At 53.6% G+C, this 23221-nt stretch overlaps 8 protein-coding genes across 8 annotated transcripts; 3 read left to right on the forward strand and 5 right to left on the reverse strand.

Annotated features, from left to right (window-relative positions):
- Positions 1-2369: 2369 nt before the first annotated feature.
- Positions 2370-3855, reverse strand: J4E78_004618 (uncharacterized protein; the record flags this gene model as incomplete). Its single annotated transcript, XM_049365246.1, has 4 exons — positions 2370-3105; positions 3159-3236; positions 3525-3625; positions 3850-3855. 4 exons carry the CDS (start codon positions 3853-3855, stop codon positions 2370-2372), a joined length of 921 nt encoding a protein of 306 aa, XP_049223047.1.
- Positions 3856-4641: 786 nt separating this feature from the next.
- Positions 4642-6294, reverse strand: J4E78_004619 (uncharacterized protein; the record flags this gene model as incomplete). The annotated part of the gene is made up of 1 exon (XM_049365247.1): positions 4642-6294. One exon carries the CDS (start codon positions 6292-6294, stop codon positions 4642-4644), a length of 1653 nt encoding a protein of 550 aa, XP_049223048.1.
- Positions 6295-7097: 803 nt separating this feature from the next.
- J4E78_004620 (uncharacterized protein) lies at positions 7098-9856 on the reverse strand (the record flags this gene model as incomplete). The annotated part of the gene is made up of 5 exons (XM_049365248.1): positions 7098-7184; positions 7233-9236; positions 9282-9356; positions 9407-9519; positions 9652-9856. The coding sequence occupies 5 exons, from the start codon at positions 9854-9856 to the stop codon at positions 7098-7100; spliced, it is 2484 nt and encodes an 827-aa protein (XP_049223049.1).
- A 659-nt stretch (positions 9857-10515) lies between these two features.
- Positions 10516-15158, forward strand: J4E78_004621 (uncharacterized protein; the record flags this gene model as incomplete). Its single annotated transcript, XM_049365249.1, has 3 exons — positions 10516-11097; positions 11143-13800; positions 13959-15158. The coding sequence occupies 3 exons, from the start codon at positions 10516-10518 to the stop codon at positions 15156-15158; spliced, it is 4440 nt and encodes a 1479-aa protein (XP_049223050.1).
- Positions 15159-15530: 372 nt separating this feature from the next.
- Positions 15531-16662, reverse strand: J4E78_004622 (uncharacterized protein; the record flags this gene model as incomplete). Its single annotated transcript, XM_049365250.1, has 3 exons — positions 15531-15617; positions 15666-16386; positions 16478-16662. 3 exons carry the CDS (start codon positions 16660-16662, stop codon positions 15531-15533), a joined length of 993 nt encoding a protein of 330 aa, XP_049223051.1.
- A 344-nt stretch (positions 16663-17006) lies between these two features.
- J4E78_004623 (uncharacterized protein) lies at positions 17007-20353 on the forward strand (the record flags this gene model as incomplete). Its single annotated transcript, XM_049365251.1, has 4 exons — positions 17007-17088; positions 17144-17233; positions 17282-17344; positions 17517-20353. 4 exons carry the CDS (start codon positions 17007-17009, stop codon positions 20351-20353), a joined length of 3072 nt encoding a protein of 1023 aa, XP_049223052.1.
- Positions 20354-20530: 177 nt separating this feature from the next.
- Positions 20531-21563, reverse strand: J4E78_004624 (uncharacterized protein; the record flags this gene model as incomplete). Its single annotated transcript, XM_049365252.1, has 2 exons — positions 20531-21491; positions 21550-21563. The coding sequence occupies 2 exons, from the start codon at positions 21561-21563 to the stop codon at positions 20531-20533; spliced, it is 975 nt and encodes a 324-aa protein (XP_049223053.1).
- Positions 21564-21911: 348 nt separating this feature from the next.
- Positions 21912-22809, forward strand: J4E78_004625 (uncharacterized protein; the record flags this gene model as incomplete). Its single annotated transcript, XM_049365253.1, has 2 exons — positions 21912-22679; positions 22735-22809. The coding sequence occupies 2 exons, from the start codon at positions 21912-21914 to the stop codon at positions 22807-22809; spliced, it is 843 nt and encodes a 280-aa protein (XP_049223054.1).
- Positions 22810-23221: the final 412 nt, after the last annotated feature.

Consider the following 23221-nt stretch of genomic DNA (forward strand, 5'->3'; position numbering starts at 1 on the left):
CCCAGGTAGGTGACGCGATTCATCTTGTGAGAGATGATATTAACTGCGCAAACAGGCTCTAACCATTTCCCGGACACGTATCAGCGAGGATTTCCGATTCTACCGACCCCTGGAAGTTCTGTTCAGGTTAAACTTCTGAAGAGATGGATTAAATGGTGTGATCTACATCACGAGTGTAAGCCCACAGAGGTAGTCATGCCTCGCAGACTGGTCGATGTATACCCAAGAGGTGACTGCGACAATCGTGATCGCAGCACGTCAAATTCACTTCGTCTGGACTGCAACATAGTTAGGGATAACAACAGATATGTCGCTTTAACGCATCGATGGGGTGATCCTGCACTGCGCGAAAGTTTACATTTCTTAAGTCGTGCAACACTCGAGCGATGGCAGAAACACCTTGATCTAAGGATGCTACCGCAGACCTTCAAAGACGCAGTATTGATTACCAGGAGCCTCGGTCTTCGGTACTTGTGGGTTGATGCACTCTGCATAGTTCAAGATGATGAAAGGGATTTGCAAGCGGAAATCAGGATGATGGAAGATGTCTTCAGATGTGCGTATGTTACACTATCGGCAACATGTGCGACTGGGAGCCATGATGGCTTCCTAAAAACGGACCGTGATGTGAGAAATCACTATCCTCTTTCTTATACCAATTACTCGGGTAAACTAGACATGATCTATCTATGCGACCCGATCGATAATTTCAAACACGACGTAGAGCAATCCGCTTTGAGTAGAAGAGGATGGGTCTTTCAAGAACGCGCGCTATCTCGGCGTATCATTCACTTCACGAAAGCTCAGACCTACTGGGAATGTGGGGCGGGCATCAGGTGTGAAACCCTAACGACGCTGTACAAGTAAGTGACACCAAGTCCATGTTACCACAGTAAAACTTACCATCACATCAGCCATCAAACCTCTTTTCTCTCCGACCCTCAGTTCCCTGACGCTATGTTGAAACGATACAAAGGCATGCGCATCGCGTTCTTTGAAGAGATTTACGAAAAGTACTCGCAACTTGATTTCACACATTACACAGACAGGCCATCAGGCATGGCTGGAATTGAAACACGATTCGCGAGATTGTTCGGCAGAGCACGGTACGGCATCCTCGATCATCCCGATGAACCCAGTTATCTACGTCGCAGTCTTCTTTGGCGACGCGCAGATATGAAGAAAGAGCTGACCAAGATCGAATATCCACCTGAGCGGCAGGTGTTTTCATGGTCGTGGATGGCGGTAATGGGCCCTATATGCTTCATGGAAATTCCCTTCGGTGTTGTTCACTGGACCGAAAAGGTTGGCTCACCTTTCAACGAACATGAATACATGGGTGAAGCTCCTGGGGCACTTCGTGGCGACGCAAGGAAGTTTCTCAGGGAGCATGATGACTGTCTTTTCTTCGATCGCAGCACAGACGGAGACACATATGGCAAGCTTCAGTGTGTGGTCTTGGGAACGCAATATAAGTCGAATAGTCGCCTGGTGACTCATTATGGTCTAATAGTCGCTACTGCAGGAGATGGTGGTAGTTTCTTTGAGCGAGTAGGAGTCGCTACGTTTGAACGAGATCAGACATGGATGGATCAAGAAACTCCCCAGTGGATACGTATTATGTAGAGTAGATCAAGCTTGACACTAATCTAGTCTCCTGGAAACATGGTCTACTTTTGATTATGACAAGTGGTCGTCTCAGTCCCGTCGCCCGAGCGCTTCAAAACTGCTAGTGGAAAAACCATCTGGATCTGTGGATTCGACATCATGGGCCTCTTCCATATGCAACGCCACCAGTTGAATCGCTTCGGTGTGAAAGACATTCAAGAATACCGCGGTTATGATAAACGGTTCGGCATGTTGAAGTACTCGCTCGAACAAGTGTGGGAGGTCGCGAAGCGTACGCCTAAATGCCCGCTCGATCAAACGCCTGATGAGGCTGTCGATCGGTACCTCCTTAAGGTCCAGAAATGCGGAAATGGTGGAATTGGATCTCTTCGTATCGTCTGCGAGCACAAAGACTGTCAAGAGATGCGAACTGGTGGGCCCAGCGAGGCGGGGCAGAAGTTTTGGGTGGATATGTATAAGGATTTGTTTTAGAGCTATGAATTACAACAAGATTATGCTAAAGAAACTGAGAGCCTCCGATAAGGTGTTTCTTTAGGAAGCATGAGCTGCAACACTGTAGATTTAAAATCTAAAGGCATCCTTTAAGTCTCGGCATCTCGTTCATAGCACATATGAAGCCTGACCGAGGCCATTGTTTCTTTCCGTATTGTTTATCTTGTCTTCTTTGACATGATGCATGAACCCTCCCTGGTTGTCGCGTACTAGCCGAGCTGGGACTAAGACAGAAACACCGGAACTTTTCACGTAGCCTGACCAGCCCTTTGTAACCTCCTTTTGCAAATCTTACGCTCTTGATCATCGGAATGCTCGTGATAATCGCAGCCCTTCAAATCCGCATCCCACCCAATCTCGGTTGCTTCCGCGGCCCTTGAAGAATATCGCGCGATCATGCGAATCAGTAGAGTATGTGGCAGGTCCCTTCCGATCAATTCAGTTATTGCAGCCTCCACATCATCTGCCCCATTTCCTGTCACATCCCAGTGTCGACAGTGGAAATCCAAGAATAGTTTCAGTATGCTATGATCCGATGGTAAGTTCTCGTAAGCGTATTTCGTTGCGGTGAAACAAGTCGGCTCGCGAGGGCCACCGTCTTCGTCATAAAGCAATGTTTCTACTATGCAATTGTGAATAGCTTTGCGAAAGACAGGCACTAGAAATCTGTCACCGAACACTAGTGCCTTCGTATAAGCGGTCATCGGATCGTCGTCATCTTTGGTGTCTGGGGAACTCTCTGACATTTTCAGTGTGGCGTCGTTGTCTGGAATCTGTTGTGTATACAGCCAGTGGACAAATATGTCTACAGCAATAATATCGACATCTTCCAAAATGACGACTTTGTCCTCGGCCTCCTTCCATGGGCCGTTTAGGGCATTGTTGAAGTATTCCGAATGGTGTGTGAGGAGGGCTTTGTGCAAGTGGTAGCGCTGTTTCTGTGGGCCGATCTCGAGGACGACGAACCCATCCTTCGTAGCCGTACTGCGAGTCGTTAGTGGATCTCTACAGTATGCGTGTGTCAATCATAAGCTTACCTGATGGGTAGCCGGGTCTTGTATTTTGGAGGTTTCGTCTGCGTGGTGAGGTTCGTGTCGGTGGAAGCCATGTTTGATCTGGTTGGCAAGAGGAATATTGTCGCAGCTATTATGGCGCTGTTGATTCAGTATGTATGTAGAGTGGATAAGGTTAGAAGCAGGAAGGCGCGGCATTTAGAAGGCCACAATAGGAAAGTACGCTAGCGCGCTCACGGCAAGGTGAAGGCGAGAGGGCTCAGATGAGCAAATATACGCTTGTCAAGTCAAATGTGACAGAGAACGGTTGCAATTAGTTTTCAATACCCAGCAAACTCAAAGCCCCTTCACTAGCTCGCTACTTGAACTCAGAGCTTGCAGATCATATACAGCACCTTCCCCGTCATACCCTTCTGGATGTCGTCTACTACAACGCTTCCGCCCGGAACACTACCGCCCGCCACTTCCCTCGCAACGGATAATGCAGGAGTCTCCAGAAACTTATACGTAGTGCACTGCGACATTCTGAGCCTATCAATATATGTCTTGTCTACTAGGCAAACGAAACTTACATGGTAAAGAGGCATACTGCTGGCCACTGAACAGTCACCTTACGTACGGTTGCACCACTGTATATGTTAGAGGTTTCCCAAAGCCGCTGGTAGTTGCTGTCCGCTGGTAGTCGTGACTTACAGAGTTGTGGTGAGTAGCCGACACTCATGGGGAAGCAATGCGACGTCTTCGCACTTATCGTCCGTTGAGCAGATCTGAGCGTGGAGCATTGAAGGCGAAGGGTTTGCTGGGGAGGTGGGGGATGAGGATGGTGTGGGCACAACAGGCACTGCTGAGCTGGAAGGTGCAGCCGGGACAGTATGCGTGGTCGCCACTGGGGCTCCCGGTGTCGCAATGTTACTTGATGGTGTGAATGTGGAGGCAAGCACAAATGAAGGTAAGGTTGGAGATATATGGCTTGTTGGCGCAGGAGGAGGGAGCGGCTGACCCACCGGTTTCGAGGAAGGAGCAGCCGGCGGTACGACTGGCGTAGTCGCGCTGGGAGGCAGCAATATGGTCATCCATGCAGACTCCGGAGGTAGGCTTCTGGCCGTGATAAAAGGGTGTGCGCTTGTGCTGAGCGCCAGCGATACTGTAAAGAGAGTGTACATGAAGTGCATACTTGCGGATGGCTGTGGGGATATCACGTAGTGGTGGTAGCTAGGTTATATAGACCATGTTTGCACGAGCACTGGAATGATGGCGACGTGTACAAGAGCTGTTTCCATCAAAAGAAGAGTAGGGGCAGACAGTTATATTTGAGAGTAGCGACCGAACAGGGCCGATGCCAGCGTTTAATACCAAACCTCGTTCCAGCCGCGTCGTACCTGCGTTGTAGAACCAGCACATTCAACAAACAATGCCCGACCCTATTTCATGAATACTGAAAGCGGATTCCTAACTGGAGGTTGCAGAAACCACATACAGCCTTGCCGCATGAAAAGCACGGACATCATCACCACTCACACTCCACGGTACTGGGCTCGCAATCCCATGTGTATACCACACCCCAATCTTCATCATCTTCATCCAGAATATTCTCCATATACGAGGTCCATGGAGTGTTATTCTTGATAGCACTCCCACTCCAGTGTTCGTCGTCCGCGTCCCATGAGTCCAGACTCTCATCGTCGCTCTGAGATAGAGTGTCGTCATCAGTGTGCTGTTCTTCCAAGATCTCTAGGTACTCGATGACCTCGCTCTCCTCCTGACCGTTGGCCACAGACCAGTTGTCCTCATCCCACTCTTTAAGTTCCTCGGTCTCAGCGTTGGTCATCTCCCACATCTGCTTGTAAGGCATGCCACTAGGGTCCGTGGGCGCGTGGATGAACCACTCTGGCATTTCTTCCTCGCTATCTTCGTCGAGTTCGTATACTGTGGCGTCGTCTTCGCTGTCTCCGTCGAGAGTCCACAGGCGGTATCCTTCTGGTTCGTACCCCTCGTAGTCCTCCTCCTCTTCGTCTGTGATGCTCTCACTCGTTTCACTAGCCGCCTCAATCATCTCGCCCGGGATGAAGTTCCATTCCCGCTCTTCAGCCTCTCGGTCTAAGGTCTCGATCTTCTCCATGTAGGCTGCGGCGCGATCAACCATGATCTCGAGATCTATGGCAAGGCACCCATTCTCCTGCTTGCATTCTGCAAGCTCGCCCTCTAATTCGTCGACGCGAGATTGCATGGCACGAATAGTGCCAGCGTTGTTCTTGGCCCAAGATTCGTTCGCGATGCGTAGCTGCTTGTTCTCTTCTTCGAGAGCTTTCTTCACGCGCCAGGATTCGTCACACCTCGATGTCCATCCTAGATGCAAGCTTCGAATTTGGGATTTCAAGGCATTGCAGTCCCTGGTCAGCTTCTCGATCTGTGTAGATACACGTTTGGCGCTTTCTTCGTTTGACATGATTGTCGCGTGTTGTTCGTGAATCTTATCTTGCGCCTCCTGGCTAAACTTGTTTGCACGCTCCCACTCCTTCTTGGTGTTGTGCAGAGAATGTGTCATGGCCTGGAGATGTGTGGTAACACGTTTGGCGCTTTCTTCGTTGAACATGATCGTCGCATGTTGTTCGTCAATCTTATCTTGCGCCTCCTGGCCAAACTTGTTTGCACGCTCCAACTCCTTCATGGTGTTGTGCAGAGAAAGTGTCATGGACTGGAGCTCTTTGGCTTTGAACTGAATCTGGCTCTGTAGTTCATAGCACTCATCTTCGTTGGAGGCATTCTTGCATTTAGACTCTTCGAGCGCGTGGGTGAGGTACACCATTGCGCCTTCTGCACGGTCGCGTTCGCGGCGCGCTTGGGACAGCTCCCTACCGAGTCCATCACGGAATTCGAGGTGGGCGACGACTTCCTTTTCGCTCTGTTTGAGCGCAATTTCGGTGTTGGCGAGAATGGATTTGGTATCGACGAGGCAGAGGTCAGTACTAGTAGGCTTGGTTTGGGAGGCGTGGAGGTCGTCTTTGACTTCAGACAGCTCGGCTTGAGTAGCCTTGAGTACTTCCTCCTGAATCTTCGCTCGACAGATCGCTTCGTTGAGTTTCTCTTCGTAGTGGACCAGGCCGATAAGAGCAGCGAGGAGAACCACTCCGGCTGCAATGAGCCAGGCCAAAGAGACCATTGTAGTTGCCAGATGGAAATGTAAGATGCACTCTCTGTTATGCTGTAAGTGGTTGTGGTAATTTGTGTTCGTCGTGAAAATCAGGTATCTTGGAGAGAAAGGTTGTGAAGTAAATCAGCAGTGGTGCAGCGTACTACATAGTTTTATACTTGAGTGGGAATTTCCTTGCCCAGATGCGCGTATTTTGGTATCCATGGTTCAGATGATCATAAGGCTGCTGCGGACATATATCGTGGGTGCGCAGTCACCTCAGTCCGTGGGACGTATGGGCACTCCCATCGTAATCCTGTGACGGTTATAGGCAAACCATGGCATCAATAGTGGAGACCCAAATGAATAGTGGTTTTTAGAAATAGCCAATTTGGTCCACGTGTAGTGAACATCAAAACGGCCGTTGGAACATCGTAGAATAAGATACTCGTAGGCTTAAGCATATGCATTGACTGGTACCATGTACCAGCGCAGGATGACACTGGACGCTGGGTCGCAGAATCAATGAGTGCTCACTCTTGATGATCTCGTTTAGCGTATGACCAATACTGGAGCCATGGTAATCGCTTTTGAAATTTTGATATGTACAAGAAGATGCTGGTTGACCCAGTGAATCTTTATCGGTGTAGGTCCTATCAATGTAAATCGTTTGGAAATGCGACTGGAGTGGTAGGGCCGTATGCCGCAACTTTAGTACCAGGATTTCGTCCTGCGACTACTGAGCCAGTCGAGTGCGTGACAATGCAACAACAAAATCGCCGACGCGAGCTGACTCCAAATCGCTCAGGTTAAATTCATGGAAACAAGCAAGCCTACTCGTTCAACTCAACATAGTTGGCGGGGAAGAGACCCGATTGGCCATTGTAGCTACCGAGCCACCAGTCTTCGTCGGGGAATTGCTACAAGAGTATTAGCATCGGTTTTAGCAGTGGTGCAGGTAGCCTTACAAGTTCAGTTACTGTGGCTCCTTCAGGGAAGCTCAGTTCGTTGTCCTCAGCTGCTTCGTAATCGTACAGAGCGGTGGCTGTAGGACCAGCAGACTGTGACGGTGCCGCAGCAGGTTCGGGCTCTTGCGGCGCCGAGGGGTGTGCGGGCAGTGCTGGTGCAGCGGTGGCATCGTCGCCCTCGACCAGCTCAACATAGTTGGCCGGGAAGAGACCACGCTCGCCCTGGGAGTTTGTGCCCATCCACCAGTCGTCGTCTACCATGTCGATGTCTGTGACATACTCGCCTTCACGGAGCTCGACTTCGTTGTCCTCCGCCTTCTCGTAATCATATTGGATGACTGCGCGCTTGCCGGAGCCACCGGCATCGTCATCGTCATGAGAAGCGACCGCTGCGCCGACGGCAGCACCGCCTACTGCGGCAGCACCAAAAGTGGCAGCAGCAACGGCAGCGCCAGCTCCACGAGCAGGGTCCTTGGCCTCGACTTGTGGCTCTGGAGACATGTCACGATTTTGCCTGGCTGCTTGATCAAGTGATCGCGCGGGCATAGGCGGTGCGTGTTCCTCGGCAGGAGACATCTCCTCTGGTTCGCGCCCACGAGCAACGGGCATGGCAATACGAACAGGAGAGCCGGAAGGCTCGGGAGACGGGCTGCGAGGTGGTTGAGGTGGTGGAGATGGCATACGCTGGTGTTGAGTGGCAGGCACATCCTCTTCGTCTGATTCCGGCTCTTTGGGTCGGGTAGGCAGGCCTGGCATCGGAACGCCCCTCGGGCCAGCATTGGGCTTGCTCGAGGTATCGAGAGGCGGTGGGCTGGAAGCCTGCGGCTCTGGTACAGGGCGTGAAGTTGGCGCTCCCATAGGGGCGGCACCTGTGAAGCGGTCCTTGAGCGAGCTTACGCCACCAGCTGCAGGAGAGGCTGGCTCTTCTTGTTGAGGTGCCCCACCCGTGCGTTGTTCGCTGAGGTTGCTAGTCGCAGACTGACCTGTTCGGGTAGTCTGCACCGGAGCCCATGATTTGCCGGAGTAGCCACTTTGCCAGCCACCACCTCCACTCTGTTGGCTTTGTAGGGGAGTTGGGCGGCTTCCAGCATCGGCAGTAGAAGAAGGAACGGCTTCTCCACGGGCCGCCTTCTTCTCCGCCCAGATCTGAGCAGGAGTCTTTCCTCCTTGGTCAGCAAACGTCTTGCTCGCGGCGCCGACGATTGGTGCCGGAGGAGCGGGCTTTGCACCAAAACCTCCTGGAGTAGGAGCTTTGGTGCCGGTGAATGTGCTCGCACCAGCGAACTTGTTGGCAACCTTGGGCTTCGGCAAGCTGGTAAGGCGCTCGGGCTGCGCGCTGAAAGCTGCTGATCTCTCTGCGAGAGACTTCGGCTTCTCTTCCTCTTCTTCGTTGTTCGACGCTCCCGTTGGGGCTGGGGACATGCCAGCGGATGGTGGACCGGCTTGGGCTTTTGCGCGGATAGCCGCGATATCGACCTTTCCGACGGGCTCGTACGCGCCTTTGACGACAGTGGGCCGGTCGTCTTTGGCATCGCGCGCCTGGGCCCGGATGGCTGCAATGTCGACTTTGCCAACTGGCTGGTATGCGCCCCTGACGACTTCAGGGCGGTCGTTCTGCGAGCCCGAGGGCTGGGAACCGGTGGATTCGTCTTTTCTCGCGGTGAGCTCGGCCATGTTGACCTTGGTGGGAGTGTAAGCAGTTCCGACCTTCTCCAGCTGGGATCTGGAGACCTGCGGGGCATCAGCACCCCAGCCATCCGCATCTTCATCGCCCTTTGGCGCAGGTGCACGCGAGCGGCCGAGAGGGTTGAAGCCAGCGCCTCCGCCGCCTATCGAGGTAGGTGTAAAGACGGGCTTCTTCGCGGCAACGGGAGGAGGGCCGCGCGGGGCAGGGACATCGGCACCGCCGCCGTACTTGGCGCCTGATGCGTCTGCAACTTTCTGGACAATCTTCTCTGGGCTGAGGTCGTCCTCGGAACGGGCGGTAACTTGGACATGGTATCCCTATGGAAATTAGCTTGTGCGTAGAGGGGCCGTGGGAGTACGCACATGTAGCAGCTTGGAGACAACCGTGAGATGGCTGCCAAAGTAGCCCTTAGTCCGCTCTGGAACACCTGCGCCGCACTGCGTGTGAATTAGCATTGTGTCTCTGAGAGCTGCAGCGGAGAGCTTACCCAGGCTATCAGGACGTTCTTGGGCAGCGATGTGTTGGGGTCCTTGACTTTGACGAATGCAAACTGGATGCGGCCGTCTGAGAACTCGTCTATCAGATCGAGCAGCTCGCCCTCTGCAGGATGTTAGCACTGTGCTGCGCTTCGTGATGTGCCGACACCCGAGCTTGGGCAGCCACATTGCCATAGCCCAAGCTCTCGAGTGCGAAGTGATGGCCATTGGAAGTGTGCCGCGCTGTTCCACGTACCTCCGGTGCTCTGCACTTTCAGCACGCTCTCTTTTCCGCCGTCCTGCTGGAATGCGCTGACAAGCGGGGCAGCGACTGTGAAGACGGCCCATTGGCCGTATGTGGGCGAGCTGGCCTGGGGACCAGAGGGCGCCGGGGCATTGACGACATTCTGGTAGCTGCGGGTGATGTTGGGGCCGTTGCTGGAGGTGTTGAGCGTGGCCATGGTGGGCGGGCGTGGAGGGGAAGCTGTCGTGGGAGACGAAGCTTGGGGGAGTGGTGGAGAAGAGGAGGTGGAGGAAAAGCAGCACTCGGAATTGACAGCTAGCACGATGCGTGGTGGGACAGGCAGCGTACGCGTATCCCGTATGTGTGTCTGTGTAATTGGGCGTGAATTAACCTAGTCGGGTCGGGCTGGTCAGCACAGGCGGGCCACAAGTTCGGTGTGCAGAGCTGGCAGCTATGTCATGCTTGGCCCGCGCCCTCGAGCGGCTGGCGCTGGCGCTGGTGGCAGGCAAGCGGTGCCGACGGCGCGCCCAACGACCTTCAAGGAGACCCTCGTCCGCTTCACCGTGAATAATTGGACATAGCTCCTCGCACTGCCTGCCCTCGCTGCATGCCAAAGCAGCTTTCTGCATCCTTCAAACCGCCGCCTAGACCCCAGGCTCCATCCTTCTAGCCCTCTAGCCCTCTTCACCTCCACTCTGCCACGACAAACACTAGCATCGCCAACACACGCAGCGCACCGCCTTTTCCGCGCTCCATCTCATCGCGCGCTGCTCCATCGCATCGTCATCCATCGCATGTCGCTGTCTCTGTGTCTCTAGCCTGCGCATGCCGACAATGAGTCTGTTGTGAACGCTGCCCCAGCACGGCTGCGCCGCCATGGAGGACCGCGAATCAAGCCCAGCGTCGTCGGTCGACTTCTACGGCTCTGACGCGAATCCTCCCCAGGCGACGGCTGCGCAAAGCGACGCGCCTGTCGCAAAGCGCAAGGCAGAGGATGCGCCCCATGAGCGTGAAAAGAAGCGCAAGCTCAGCAGCGCGAAGCCGCTCGTGAAGCTACCACCCGAGTTGTGGCAGCATGTTTTCTCTTTTTGTTCGCTTGCAGATCTCGGTCGATTGATCCAGGTCAATCGATCTTTCCTATCCTATCTCACAGACGTGCGCAGTCTGTCGACTTCAAAGTCGCATCCTGGCCGTCTGCATCTCCTAAAGTCCGAGTCGTTGTGGGCCTCTGCCCGCAACGCAATGTGTACCAAGCCCCCGAAGCCGCTCCCAGGCTTCAGCGAGCTGCGCATGTGGCAGCTGGCTTGGTCCAGGAGATGTCAGTTCTGCAATAAGCTTGATTCTCTGACTCCAGGCGAGCGCGTATGGCAAAAGGGCCCCGGCAAAGAAGGCGTCCGCGTCATTTGGCCCTTCGCCATCAGAGCCTGCGGGCCGTGCCTGCTCAAACAATGCCAGACGGTGAGTTGCACCTTCCGCTTCCTGGATCGCGACTGACATGTATAGGACGCGAGCCTTCTCTTCTCCGCTGCCTCCGCCCTGCGGCCCGCCCTCCCGTTCGCCCTCCTTACCAGCGACCAGCACTACATTCCGGCATACACCCTGCAATCTGCGAATACGCCGGCCGACGTCGACATTGCCAAGTTCTACTACAAGAAGCATGTCGACGAGATCACGCAGGAGATGAACGAGGCCATCAGCCGTGGCCCTGCAGCAGCTGAGGAGTGGTCCAAAGGACTAGATGCTCGCGGAAAAGAACGCATGAAAGTCGCCGAGAACTGGGAACGCTGGGAGGTCAAGAACCTATGGCAGGAGGAGCACGAGCGTGTGAAGCGCGCTCCGTCTGCAGCTCCCTCGCATGCCGCCACGTCACACAAGGACCCGTCTAAATCACCCCCTCGTCGAACTCCCTCTCCCATAATTCATGCTCCGGTTCCAGCGAGTAAGTATACCTCTGCTGTCTCATTTGCTGCCACACATGGCGATGCCTCTCGATATGTCAACAACACCTCTCCAGTCCCCTCCCTAACAGGTGTAGCACCATCGTCGCAGCATGCGCAAGCGCGACCGCCTACTGTTCCACCACAGGCTTTCACCCCTTCTGGCCAGAGAAACCTACACGATGCAAACGAGGCCAAGGCGACCCGGAAGACCGACATAGAACGCCGGTGTCAGCAAATGGACCCTCCTATCGCTTCCAACGTCTTGCGCCACATGGACTCGTTCAAAGCGGCTATCCAGATTTCACAACCAATGAACGACTACGCATGGAGTGTGCTCCAACCCCGCTTGATCGCTCAGCTCCCTGCTGCCCAACAAGCAGAAGCCGACCACGTGGCTCGGGCTGCTTCGTTTCCCACAAAAGCTGCCGACCGCCGCCACACGGACGCCAATTCCAAGGAGGCCAGAGAAGTCATGGACCGAGAGTGGGAAGAGTCGCAACGACCCATCCGCGACAGACTCGAAGCCATCGCCGACGACTTCATTAATCAGAGTTGGGACCATGGCAGCGCCGTCACTTACGACAACAGCCCAAAGTTTGCGGCCGACCTCCTTGCTCACGTGCGCCGCACATACTATGCCGAGGAACCCGAACAGGACTCTGATCATCCCGGACAACATACGCAGCCTTCTACTGACAATATGACTACTAGGCCCAGGCTCGTCCTGGATAACATGAAATGGGTGTACGACAATAAGATCAAGCCTTTGACAGAACCATTCCGGAAGGACATCTTCCTGTGCCATGGCGGCGGATGCGAGTACAACAACAAGTACTATGGTTTTGAGGGCGTCACGCAGCACTACGGAGCCAAACATACTGCTGCCTTCAGTTCAGGAAACGTGGTTGTTGCATGGAGAGAAGCCGAGTGGCCGGAGGAGACTCCCTTCCACCCAGATCCTCTCTCTGTGAAGCAACCTCAACATGGTCATCATCCCTCTTCTAGTACGAACGGGTTTGGTGGCTATTTTGGCGGATACTCACGCGCAGGGACATCAACACCTCACATGCCAACTCACCATCCACAGGCGAGCCCTGGTCCTTACAACTATGGAGGCCAGTACAATGGACCATTCGCTCCACCACAGGTTCCTTCTGGCTTCGAGTACCCCCAGCCATATGCGACACCCGTGGATATGTATGCACATCAAGCAATGGGTCCTCCAGGTTATGGTGCTCATGCGGCCCAGAACCCTTACCTGACTTCTCCAGCGATGATCAACAATGCCATAGCTCCACCACCACCCAACATGCCACCACCTAGCCAAGGAATTCCTGAGATCGCTCCTAGCGGTACAGAAGATACTGGCCAAAGTACTAGCTCGTTTGACAAGCAAGTAAGTACCGTCATCGACATGACCCAGGACATCTGGAAACGCACCTCAGGGATCAAAGACATGCCGAATAGCCTCCGGATCTATGTGTTGCTGCATCGCGTCATCTCCAAGTTTCATGTAGAGTTCAATCATGAACCGAACCTGAACCACTTCATTGATGCTCTGTCTAATCATGAGATGCCAAAGGCCTTGAAGAATGCACCAGGTCTCTCATGCAAAGCTTGTCAGACGGGCGCTTCTCATAACTTGGGAGGTTCCTTTTACTCCAAGTCGGAGGAAAGAACAACCTATACTGTTCTCGGCCTGTTATCGCACTTCAGGAGCCAGCATCTGCCTTTTCAGCAACCAATGCCTGGCCACGGAATGCCTATTGCCCCTCTGGACTGGAAGGAACACATGATCGAGCTTCCAAGCGAACGGTTCATTTCTGGTCTCATACACGCCCCAGGCATGGATGACGAGAAGCTGCTAATGATAGCGACCGTCTTTCCCAGCTTGTTCCCTATGCCACTGCCTAAGATCGGCGTGATTGATAGCCATGGATTAGCTTCCCCAGCCTCGTCAGGACCGAAGGATTCAGACAAAACGACTGGCCCAGCCGATGTTGCTGGTGAGGGAATAGCACGCCCCAAATCTGTTATGAAAGCAGCAGAAGCAAATTCGGCGCTACCACCTAAACCGCTGGAGGCTGGTTATGAGCCTGTTCGACCAAGCCTTGCTGGCGAATCGAATGAGGCGTCGGGCTCCATGAACAGGAAACGTTCATATCGAGAGAGCTCCCCCGCAGAGCGTAGGCAGCACCATTATGCTGAGCCGCGATACTATGTACGTGATCTACAAAACTCCGCAGAAACATTAGTGAAACTAACATCTTTGTCTGCCAGCTGCCGAGGGATCACCTTGATGACGGCTATCACCGCCCCCGGGAGTATGTGGAGTACGCCCCCAGCCCAAGGATCATCCATGCAGGTCCTACATATGAGGATTACACCGGCCGCCGAACAGCGTTCCGCGAGCAAGAGCGATTCTATGGACCACCCGAGGACGTGGTCTACGCACATCCGCGGGAAGGAAGCCACGGCAGTCGGGAATACAGTGCCTATCCCCGCCAGGCTCGATACTATGAAGAAGATGATCATCGGCCCGAATACCGGTTCATGAACGAGCGTCAGTCAAGGGATGCCAGTCCACCTCAAGGGCAATCTGCAGCAGATCGGTTCCTAGCAGAGAACGAACCCCCACAACCACAACCACAGTCCGAAGTAGACGCTGCTGCACCAGCGCAGGAAAACGGGGATGGGCCTCGTTACACGCCTCCGCCTCCAGAAGCTCCTGCACCAGCAGATGCAACAGCACCTGTTCGCCCACTTGCGCCCCCACATCCTCGAGCTCCTTCCACTGTTTCCAACAACTCCCGATATGACGACTATCAACCTAACGGGTATCGGATGCCAATGTCTGGACCAAGCGGTCCGCCACGAAGGGCTGGACCTCAACGCCGAAGAGATCGGCCTAACGATAACCGGGGACCGTCTCGATATCAGCGATACATGAGTGTTGCGCGGGAAGATCCCTATGGACGTGGTTCCAGCATGAGCCGATCGCAAAGCCGGAGATATGAAGAACAAAAGCGTCGCATCGATCAACAAGAAACACCGCAGCCCAATGCTGAGCCTGACTACGAGCCTGCGTATTCTCGAGAGCACAGCCTTGATCAGTCTGTACAAGATGAAGGGTTCTATCCACCTGCCCGCCGTCATCCCCGCGGGTACGTCTCTGTGCAAGACCGTCTGCATCCACATGCACACGGGTACTCACCACCACGATATCGTTACGATGAACCACGCGGTCCACAACCAGTTTATGTTGATGAGTACGGGCATCCCATGCATGACTACGAGGTCATTCGTGTACGTGGTGACACCAGGTATCGGGCCCCGTATATGCCACATCAGCCTCACCGATATGAACATGACTCATATGGATACGTCCCAGTCCAATACGAGAGGCCTGCACCACAGAGATACAATAGTCGCCCTGACGACTATATGTACTACGAAGAAAGGGAGAGACCCTTGCCTAGGCGAGCGGCGCCGGAGGCAGAGAGTGATGTATACGAGCCGCCGCAACCAGAAATCAAGGTGGAAAGCGTGCCTGTGCCCATGCCGCCGGAGGCGTCTTGATTTCACATTTAGCGTGGCGTTCAATCAAGTAACGAATTTCGCATCTTGTTTATACCTTTACTTTTCTACATGTGGTTTTCTCCTGGCCGGGTCATGTGGACTTAATGGGTTAATTCTATCTATCACGATCAAATGGTTGGTACTATTCAGTCACAAATTCTTGTGCAATCTCTTGCTCGACTTTAATATGATGGTTTTACTTCTACGAGACTGTGTGCTCTGGGTGACAGTCAAGTCAATTTCATGATGCGTGACGTCGATCAGACACAGGCTCAGATTGCGAAAAGCTGGATGACGAGCGAGTTTTGTTATGGCACGCGTGCCTTCTATAGGGTATCAAAATGAGGACACGATGCAGAATGATAAACAGGTCTATGCGGTCGACTGAATCACTGGCTCAACCGAGGACTTCTCATCCACGCCCTGAGCAGCAGCATCAATCTTGTTTTGAGCGAGGCGCTGCAACACTGTCAGTGTAGTCCCGTAGGTAGACGCATGATTACGTACCAACAGATTCCTCAAGAGCACCGCAATAGTGACTTTGCCGATGGCAGGAACGTAGATGGAGGCTTTCTCCTTGACCTCGGGTGTGAAGTTCCTCTCACTGGAAAAGTTGATGCATGCGGCTCCGTCCCTCATCAACTCGAGTGGCACCTTGTACTTGTCTCCAGGGACACCGCTGATGACTACATCGCTAAGTGGGAGGCAGTCGTTGAGGGTCCAGCCAGGTTTCTCCACTACCTCGTGTCTTCGCTTTCGTAGACCAACGCCTCGTGTGAATTCCTGCACATCGCCGATATCCACGCTGTAGACATGGGCACCGTCGTTGGCAAGTAGTGCTGCAAGCGGTCTGCCTACCACTTCGCTTCTGTTGATGACGGTAATGGTGCGTCCGTGCAGTCTGTTACCGTATGGCAGGATGGTGTTGTAGATTCTCAGGTACTCCAGGATCTTGATCACGGCCAGGGGTGTGCAAGGCAAGATGCTCTTCTTGGTGTTGGCAGGGTCAAGGAAGCGAATGTTTTGGTACATGTTGAAAATGTAACGATGCGACAGTCCTTCCACGTCCTTGTCGATGGAGACAATCTGCTGGAGATATTGGTCCTGGCGGTTACCGAAGATGGGGTAGTAGACAATGATGCCGTCCACGGCAGCGTCGTTGTTCGCTTCGATGAGGCGGTCCTCAAGGAGCTCGCGGTCGACTTCGCGCAGGTCAAATGCGAAGCCACTACAATGAGGTTAGTAGGCGGCTTTCACCCAACTTCCAGCCAAAGCCTCAGCCATGGAAGAAGTGAGTATTGACTAGTGGACGCGCTCACTTTTCAACACAAGTTTTGCCTGTCCATTCTGCGTATACCCTGGCGGCAGGATCTGCGCTGGAGAGGAAGCCAACGAGTAGCGGCTTGCGCGGAATCTTACTTAGACCATCGCGCACTTCGTCCAAAAGACCCTTGGCGATGTTGTTCGCAAGGATGACTTTGCAGTTAGGTTTATCGTCGGCCATGGCGGGGTAACTTTGCTGTTCTGGGGATGATGGGCAGCGGAATAGTCGACGATTGGAATAGTAGATCCAAGATATGAGTCGGTCCAGAGAAGACGATTTATTTCACAGCACGGGGCCACAGGGACCAGTCAAGCCTCTCCCATCGGGTCAATTAACCACACTTTCCTCACTGCCGACACTTCCCATTAACTTTTTTTGCGCGACCCGCCCCACCCTTCCGATACCGGCCAATCAGCAGCACCGCAACTCCGTAACGTCATTGCCGCGACTGTGCAACTTTCTGAATCGCGTGCTTCGAGGAATACGGCAACACATTGCAGCATACCGCACCCGCGACGATCAACATGTCAGATGCTCAGCAGTATCTGCTGGACTTTGATAGGAACAAGAAAGAAGCCACGGCGACTGCTCAGCGGAGCGCGACGCGTATGTACGAGGTTCCGGCGGGGCATCTGGCGGGACGAGGGCTGATTGTGGACAGGACTGAAGAATGGCGAATTGAAGCTTATCAGCCTGGTCACTGACCTTGGGGAATACTTGAACAGTGAAGATGGAGCCACACGGTCGAAGAGTACGTATCGCTCTGGAATCTAGGAGGAGCTGGGCTAATTCATCGTAGCGATGTCGTACCTCGCGGAGGTACTCGCAGCCGTCCCACAGAAGGTTCTTTCCCTCCAACAACGTACGTGAACCCGCGACCGCTCAGCCCATACTACATTGTTCCCCGTACACATCCATCGCATATCGCAGACCAAAACGATCCTTGGTACTGGGGCGGAGCATTAGCTATGGATTACATTTCCATGGCGAGAGCATCGTGTCATGAGATACAATCGGGCTAACGGGAAGCTTAGGGAACCTGCTCTGCGATTTCACCCTTTCCCGAACCGAAGACAACGAAGGCCTCGGGTCATGCGCAAAGGCACTCCTGGCGCTGGAAGAGCTGGGGAAGTGGGACGACCAGCGGGTAGTCAGCATCGTTGAGGCACTTCTCAATAACACACATCCGCTACGGCAATACAAGCAGCAGAGCGAACGTTACCCCGTGCTGCGTCTGATCGATACGCTCATGGCGAAATACCGCGACGCCCTCCGAGCCCACCACGCTGCGACACCAGACTTCTTGGGACGCTTCATATCATACTTTGACGGAGAGAAAGATCCTCGGAACTTGATGGTCGTCTTCTCGATACTCAGGGTTCCGATGACGGAATGGAACATCGGCGGAGATGCACAGGACCTGTTTGACGCAGTCTTCAACTACTTCCCAATTACCTTCAGGCCGCCACCTGATGATCCGTATGGCATCACGGCGCAAGACCTGAAGGATCGCTTGCGAGATTGCATTTCATCCACGGCCGACTTTGCGCCATATGCGTTCCCTGCGCTTCTGGACAAGCTCGATTCCACATCGATGAACACCAAGCGAGACGTTCTATCAACGATTACAGCCTCAGTGACCGAGTACGGACCAAGGACAGTATCTTTATACGCGGTTACGCTATGGGACGCACTGAAGTTTGAAGTCTTGAATGTACAAGAGGAAGACCTCGCGAAGGAAGCGCTTGCAGGCCTAGCCGCAATTGCAAGGACACTATCGAAGGGTACCCCAGGATCACTCAATGCGTATCTCAAACCTGTTATCAAGGAGTGCAACGAACACCTCGAAGATGCACCCACGAAGCAATCTCAAGCTTCCGCAAGGTTCCTCGAAAGCATCGCCAATGTGTCTCCTGAAGTCACTAGCCTCGTACTGGCCGGTGTGCTACCGAACCTATTCTTACTATTCCAGACAGCTGACACCATGGCAAAGCGCCGAGGTTTACTGGAAGTTCTCGTCCAACTAATAAAAGCCAACATCGACGTGTATGGGGACTGGAGAAAGATGGGCCCTGGTGGAGAAGAAATCAGCAACAACGCGCTCGCTCAATTCCGAGACCAAGCGCTAGAAGTCATGTTGAATGGTCTCGAGACAGCCCCGGCCAAAGAAGTGTCGTTCAGACTAGTCTGTCTTGATGGACTTATCCAGCTATCGAAAGCGCGAGGACTACTCAGCGATGACGATATCGGCAGAATCATTCAGCTTCTGCATTCCATCGTCATCCACGAAGAATCACATGGAAAGGACGAGGTCAAGGAAGCAGCCATCAACGGTATCGTTGAGATTGCACACCAGAAACCACAGGTCGTAGTCGAGAAAGCATTCCCGGCTTTCCTTGCGCAACTACCAGACACCGACGCGGACGGGTCGAAAAGCTACTCGACTGTTCTCGAAGCTTTCGCCAAGCTGGCCAGCGAGGAGCAGGTGTTTGACACGGTCATACTGCGACTCAAGAACAAGTTCAGCGCCGCAGTCCAACAGGGTGCCTCTTCAACATACATTGTCGCGCTACTTTCCGCAATGTTGTATGCCCTCAAGAAGGGCGAGAACAAACTGTCGCAGGGTTCAGACAGCTCCACTTACTACAAGGACATCGCGTTGCCACTCATCGAACGCGCATCAAGTTCTGATGAAACACATCCAGCGGCTTTTGACGATGAGACCACACTTGATCTTGTCGGCCGCATATGCAACCTGATCATCAGGTACCTTCCTACCGAACAGCAGAATAATGTTGCTGCGGAGCTGTACACCTTATTCCGCGGCAAGCCACAGACTGAACTTCCACCCTTTAGTCTGGATGCCAGTGTGGAAGCGAACAAGACGATGATCGTCTCTACACATCTCCTCGCTTCCCTTCGCAGGGACGCGACGCTGCCTTGCGAATTACAACTTTTGATTTCTTCTCTAGCAAACTACGCTCAGCAGCCCTCATTATCCCTACCAGTCCGATCAGCATCCCTTCGGCAGATGTCTCTCATCATCAACAAGTACTATACCAGCGCTGCACTTAAGACATGCATGGACCCTCTCGTCGCGGACTTTGATCTGCTCAACCCGGAGAAGCTTGATCCGCCACGAATACGCATTATCTTCGCGTGTCTCAAGGGCATTGTATTGCGGAGCAGCCCTGCGCTGAACACGTTGTATCCTACGCTCTTGTCATTGCTATCACATCCGAAGTATGGCAGTACCGTCGCGCAAGGTTTCACAACACTTCTGCAACCCGACGACCTTCTCACCAAGGAAAACCACTGCCAGATCCTTGGTCTACATAAGCATAAGAGCTTTGCGTTACTGGTGCCGAACATCACAAAATCATTCCGAGAAGCGGATGCCCAGACGAAGCCCAATTATCTCATCGCACTGAGCGGAGCACTGCGATGGATGCCATTTGAGATAGTAGTCGAGGAAGTTGGACAGCTCGTTACCCTGCTGCTCCAATCTTTGGACCTCAAGGGCGTGGACGTTGTCAAGGAGGCTGCCATCGGCACTCTCACTTCAACTCTCACGGAGAAGCCGGAAGTGCTCGAGGAGCATGCTGGTGCACTCATCTCTCGTCTCCTGAACAACGCTACCGTTACGAAGGAAAACAAGGCTACGCCACCACCGCCAGCAGTGAGGGTAGCAGCTTTGAAATGTCTGCACCTGGTTGCAGAGAAGTTCAAGGAAGAGAGAATACTAGGCTACCGGAGAGAGGTCGTTCGGAGACTCATTGCTGCTCTGGATGATGGGAAGAGAGATGTCAGAAGTGCGGCTGTGAAATGCCGGGCCAAGTGGTTACTGGCTGATGAACCGGACGATGATTAGACAGTAGACAGGGCATTATTAGATTATAAAGTCTGAACATCACTCGAATCGATTTGACTTTTGAGACGCCTATGACTTGCTACAAACGTGCAGATTGGTATAGTCTCGCCCAACAGTTGAACGCCAGAGGCACCCTTAACGCCGCCCATGCAGTTACATCTCATGTCTTGATCCATTTCATACTCTGGCCTTCTTGGGCGTCTTCTCCTCCTCCTCGGCTTCACTCGCCGTGTCCTCGACACCGACCTCTTCGTCATCCTCGTTCCTTCCTCGCTTGAGACCCTTCATCTTCCTCGTCTGCAGGTTGCCAAAGTCCTGCTTGCCAAGATGCACCTTGGCCACCTTGTCACCCATCATATCAGTGTCAAAGTTCTTCTTGGTGCGCGGCTCAGCACCCTTGGGCTTCTTCAGCGCCTGCTTCATCATGTCCGGGTCAGGGAACATTTCGCGGCCGAGGGTAAAGTCCATGCGCGGGCCCATCTCCTCGACTTCGATGCGCGGTAGCTTTTGGCCCGAGCGCTTGGTGCGGAGGAGGTAGAAGCGGAGTTTTATTTGCGGGTTGGGGAGTGCGTCGGTGGGTTCTTCGGCGGAGACGGAGATGAGGTATTGGAGGCCTTCGACGTCGACTTCGGTTGCGTCTTGGCCCTTGAACAGGTCAATGAACAGGCTCTTGGCTAGTGTGTATTTGGTTTGGTTGGGGTCCTCGAAGACGGTGCCGTGGAAGCTGATTAGTGGCTTGAGGCCGATGGAAGGCTTCTTGTTCTTGAATTGCTGCAGCGTCCGGAAAGTCTCTGCGTTGATGTACAGCTCCAGCATGTCCAGCATCTTGTATGAGAATGTTCTTGCCAGTGTCAGGCAGTGTGGCCGCTTCTTTGAGTGGAGAGAGAGGACGAGGAGCGAGGTGTCGTTCTTCTGGGAGAAGAACTCGAGCGAAGTTGCATCGTCGAAGGGGTGGATGTCGTTCTTCTTGGTGAAGCGCTCGATGAAGGGTCGCTTGATTGTGCAGAGGTCGGCGACGGCGAGCTTGAGGATCTGAGACGTCTTCTGGCCAGAGACGAAGAGCGTCGTCTTGGGGTTCTCGTTCTGTTGCGGCTCGCGCTTTGCCATTGCGCGCTTGGCGCGGGCATTCTTGGGTTTGCTGGAGTGTCATGTTAGAGTCGCTCATACGTGCAGAAGCGATAGTCGCCTTTACGTACACCGTCTTCAACATCTTGTCGTTGTTATCTGGGTTGGTTGCGGGTGCCGAAATCTTGGCTAACAAAAAAGTTCCCGGGATCAACGGCGCCGGAGACACGTTTCGCCGATCTGATAACGGAGAAGCAGGCCATGGCGGGGTGATTCCGCAATTCGGCCTCTGACGTGATTTCATAGGCGCTTTGCTTCGGGCGGCAACTAAATATTAATCAGATCATACCATCATTCCAGACTTCTTGCCAGCACTCTTGCCGCATACAACCCCCACAATCACGACGACGACACCACGCCCATAGACCAGCCAGGCAACTAAACGTCCGCTACAACCGATCGACCGCCCCTCCCTCGACATACGATTAGTATCATGGCTACCATGCAGGAGATGCCCGATGAGTCGGCTTTCCAGTCGACCGTATCCGCGCTACCACCTTCCACCCTCGCCATCATCTACTTCCATGCGCCATGGGCCAAGCCATGCGAGCAGATGGGCGTCATCCTGAAGACGCTGGCCAGCACATACCCCGCCGATGCGCCGATAAAGTTCCTCTCCCTCAACGCCGAAGAGCTGCCCGAGGTTTCTGAACAATACGACGTCACAGCGGTCCCATACATCGTCCTACAGAAAGACGGCAAGACCCTGGAGACAGTGTCGGGCTCAGATGCATCCAAAGTACGAGCCGCAGTCGAGAAATACGCCGGCGCAGGCAGCGGTCAATCCTCCAGTCTACCGCCCGCGCAAACCGTCACACGACCACAGGAGAACGGGGATAGCACAGGCAAGAACCTCGCTGGGTACGCGCCTGGCTCCCAGGACCCCAAGACGGCACCCGACTACAGCGCAGGCGAGCACCGAGAAGGCGAACAACAGACAAACAAGGATGAACTACACAGGAGGCTAGGCGAATTGGTCAAGGCAGCGCCAGTTATGCTGTTTATGAAGGGCACACCAAGCTCGCCGCAGTGTGGCTTCAGTCGGCAGACAGTGGCAATCCTGCGTGAGAAGGGCATACGGTACGGCTTCTTCAACATCTTGGCCGACGACGAGGTTCGCCAAGGACTGAAGGAGTTTGCCGACTGGCCAACTTTCCCACAACTGTGGGCGGATGGTGAGCTAGTAGGCGGTCTTGATATCGTAAGTCGATCATCGTGAATAACTTCGCGTGTGTACAGACGCTAACAACTCGCAGGTCAAGGAAGAGTTCGAGAACGATCCCGATTTCCTCTCCCAGCACGCCGCAGGTGCCCCCAAGACGGCAGCTTAGAGAGATGCATCTACCTCATCTAAGTAAGGATTTGAACACGCGAACTCGACGGAACGAGGGGAATGTAAATATTAGGAGCACCAGGTGAATCTGAACAGGGGATCAAACCTACGGAATACTAGGAATCTTGCAGCCAGACACGCGAAAGGCGGATCTTGGAGGCAATAATGATGATGGCAATCATGCAAGCAGATATGCCAAGGGGGTACTGATTCTGTACACACCTGGACCGATACCGTGGTTGTTCTCGTTGGCGCAAGTAGAGCGTTGGATTGAAAAGGGGACTGTTCGGTAGTCTTCTCGAATCTTAAACTTCTTTCATTCTGCCCACAACTCTAGGCAACTCTTGGCTTGTTTGACCTTACCTTGTGTCGTTGATAGGCCTAACATCATCTTAGTACTCTTATGGTTG

Source organism: Alternaria triticimaculans (assembly GCF_023758025.1).
Source record: "Alternaria triticimaculans strain BMP 0046 chromosome Unknown scaffold_5, whole genome shotgun sequence".
In the NCBI taxonomy this organism is placed as follows: domain Eukaryota; kingdom Fungi; phylum Ascomycota; class Dothideomycetes; order Pleosporales; family Pleosporaceae; genus Alternaria; species Alternaria triticimaculans.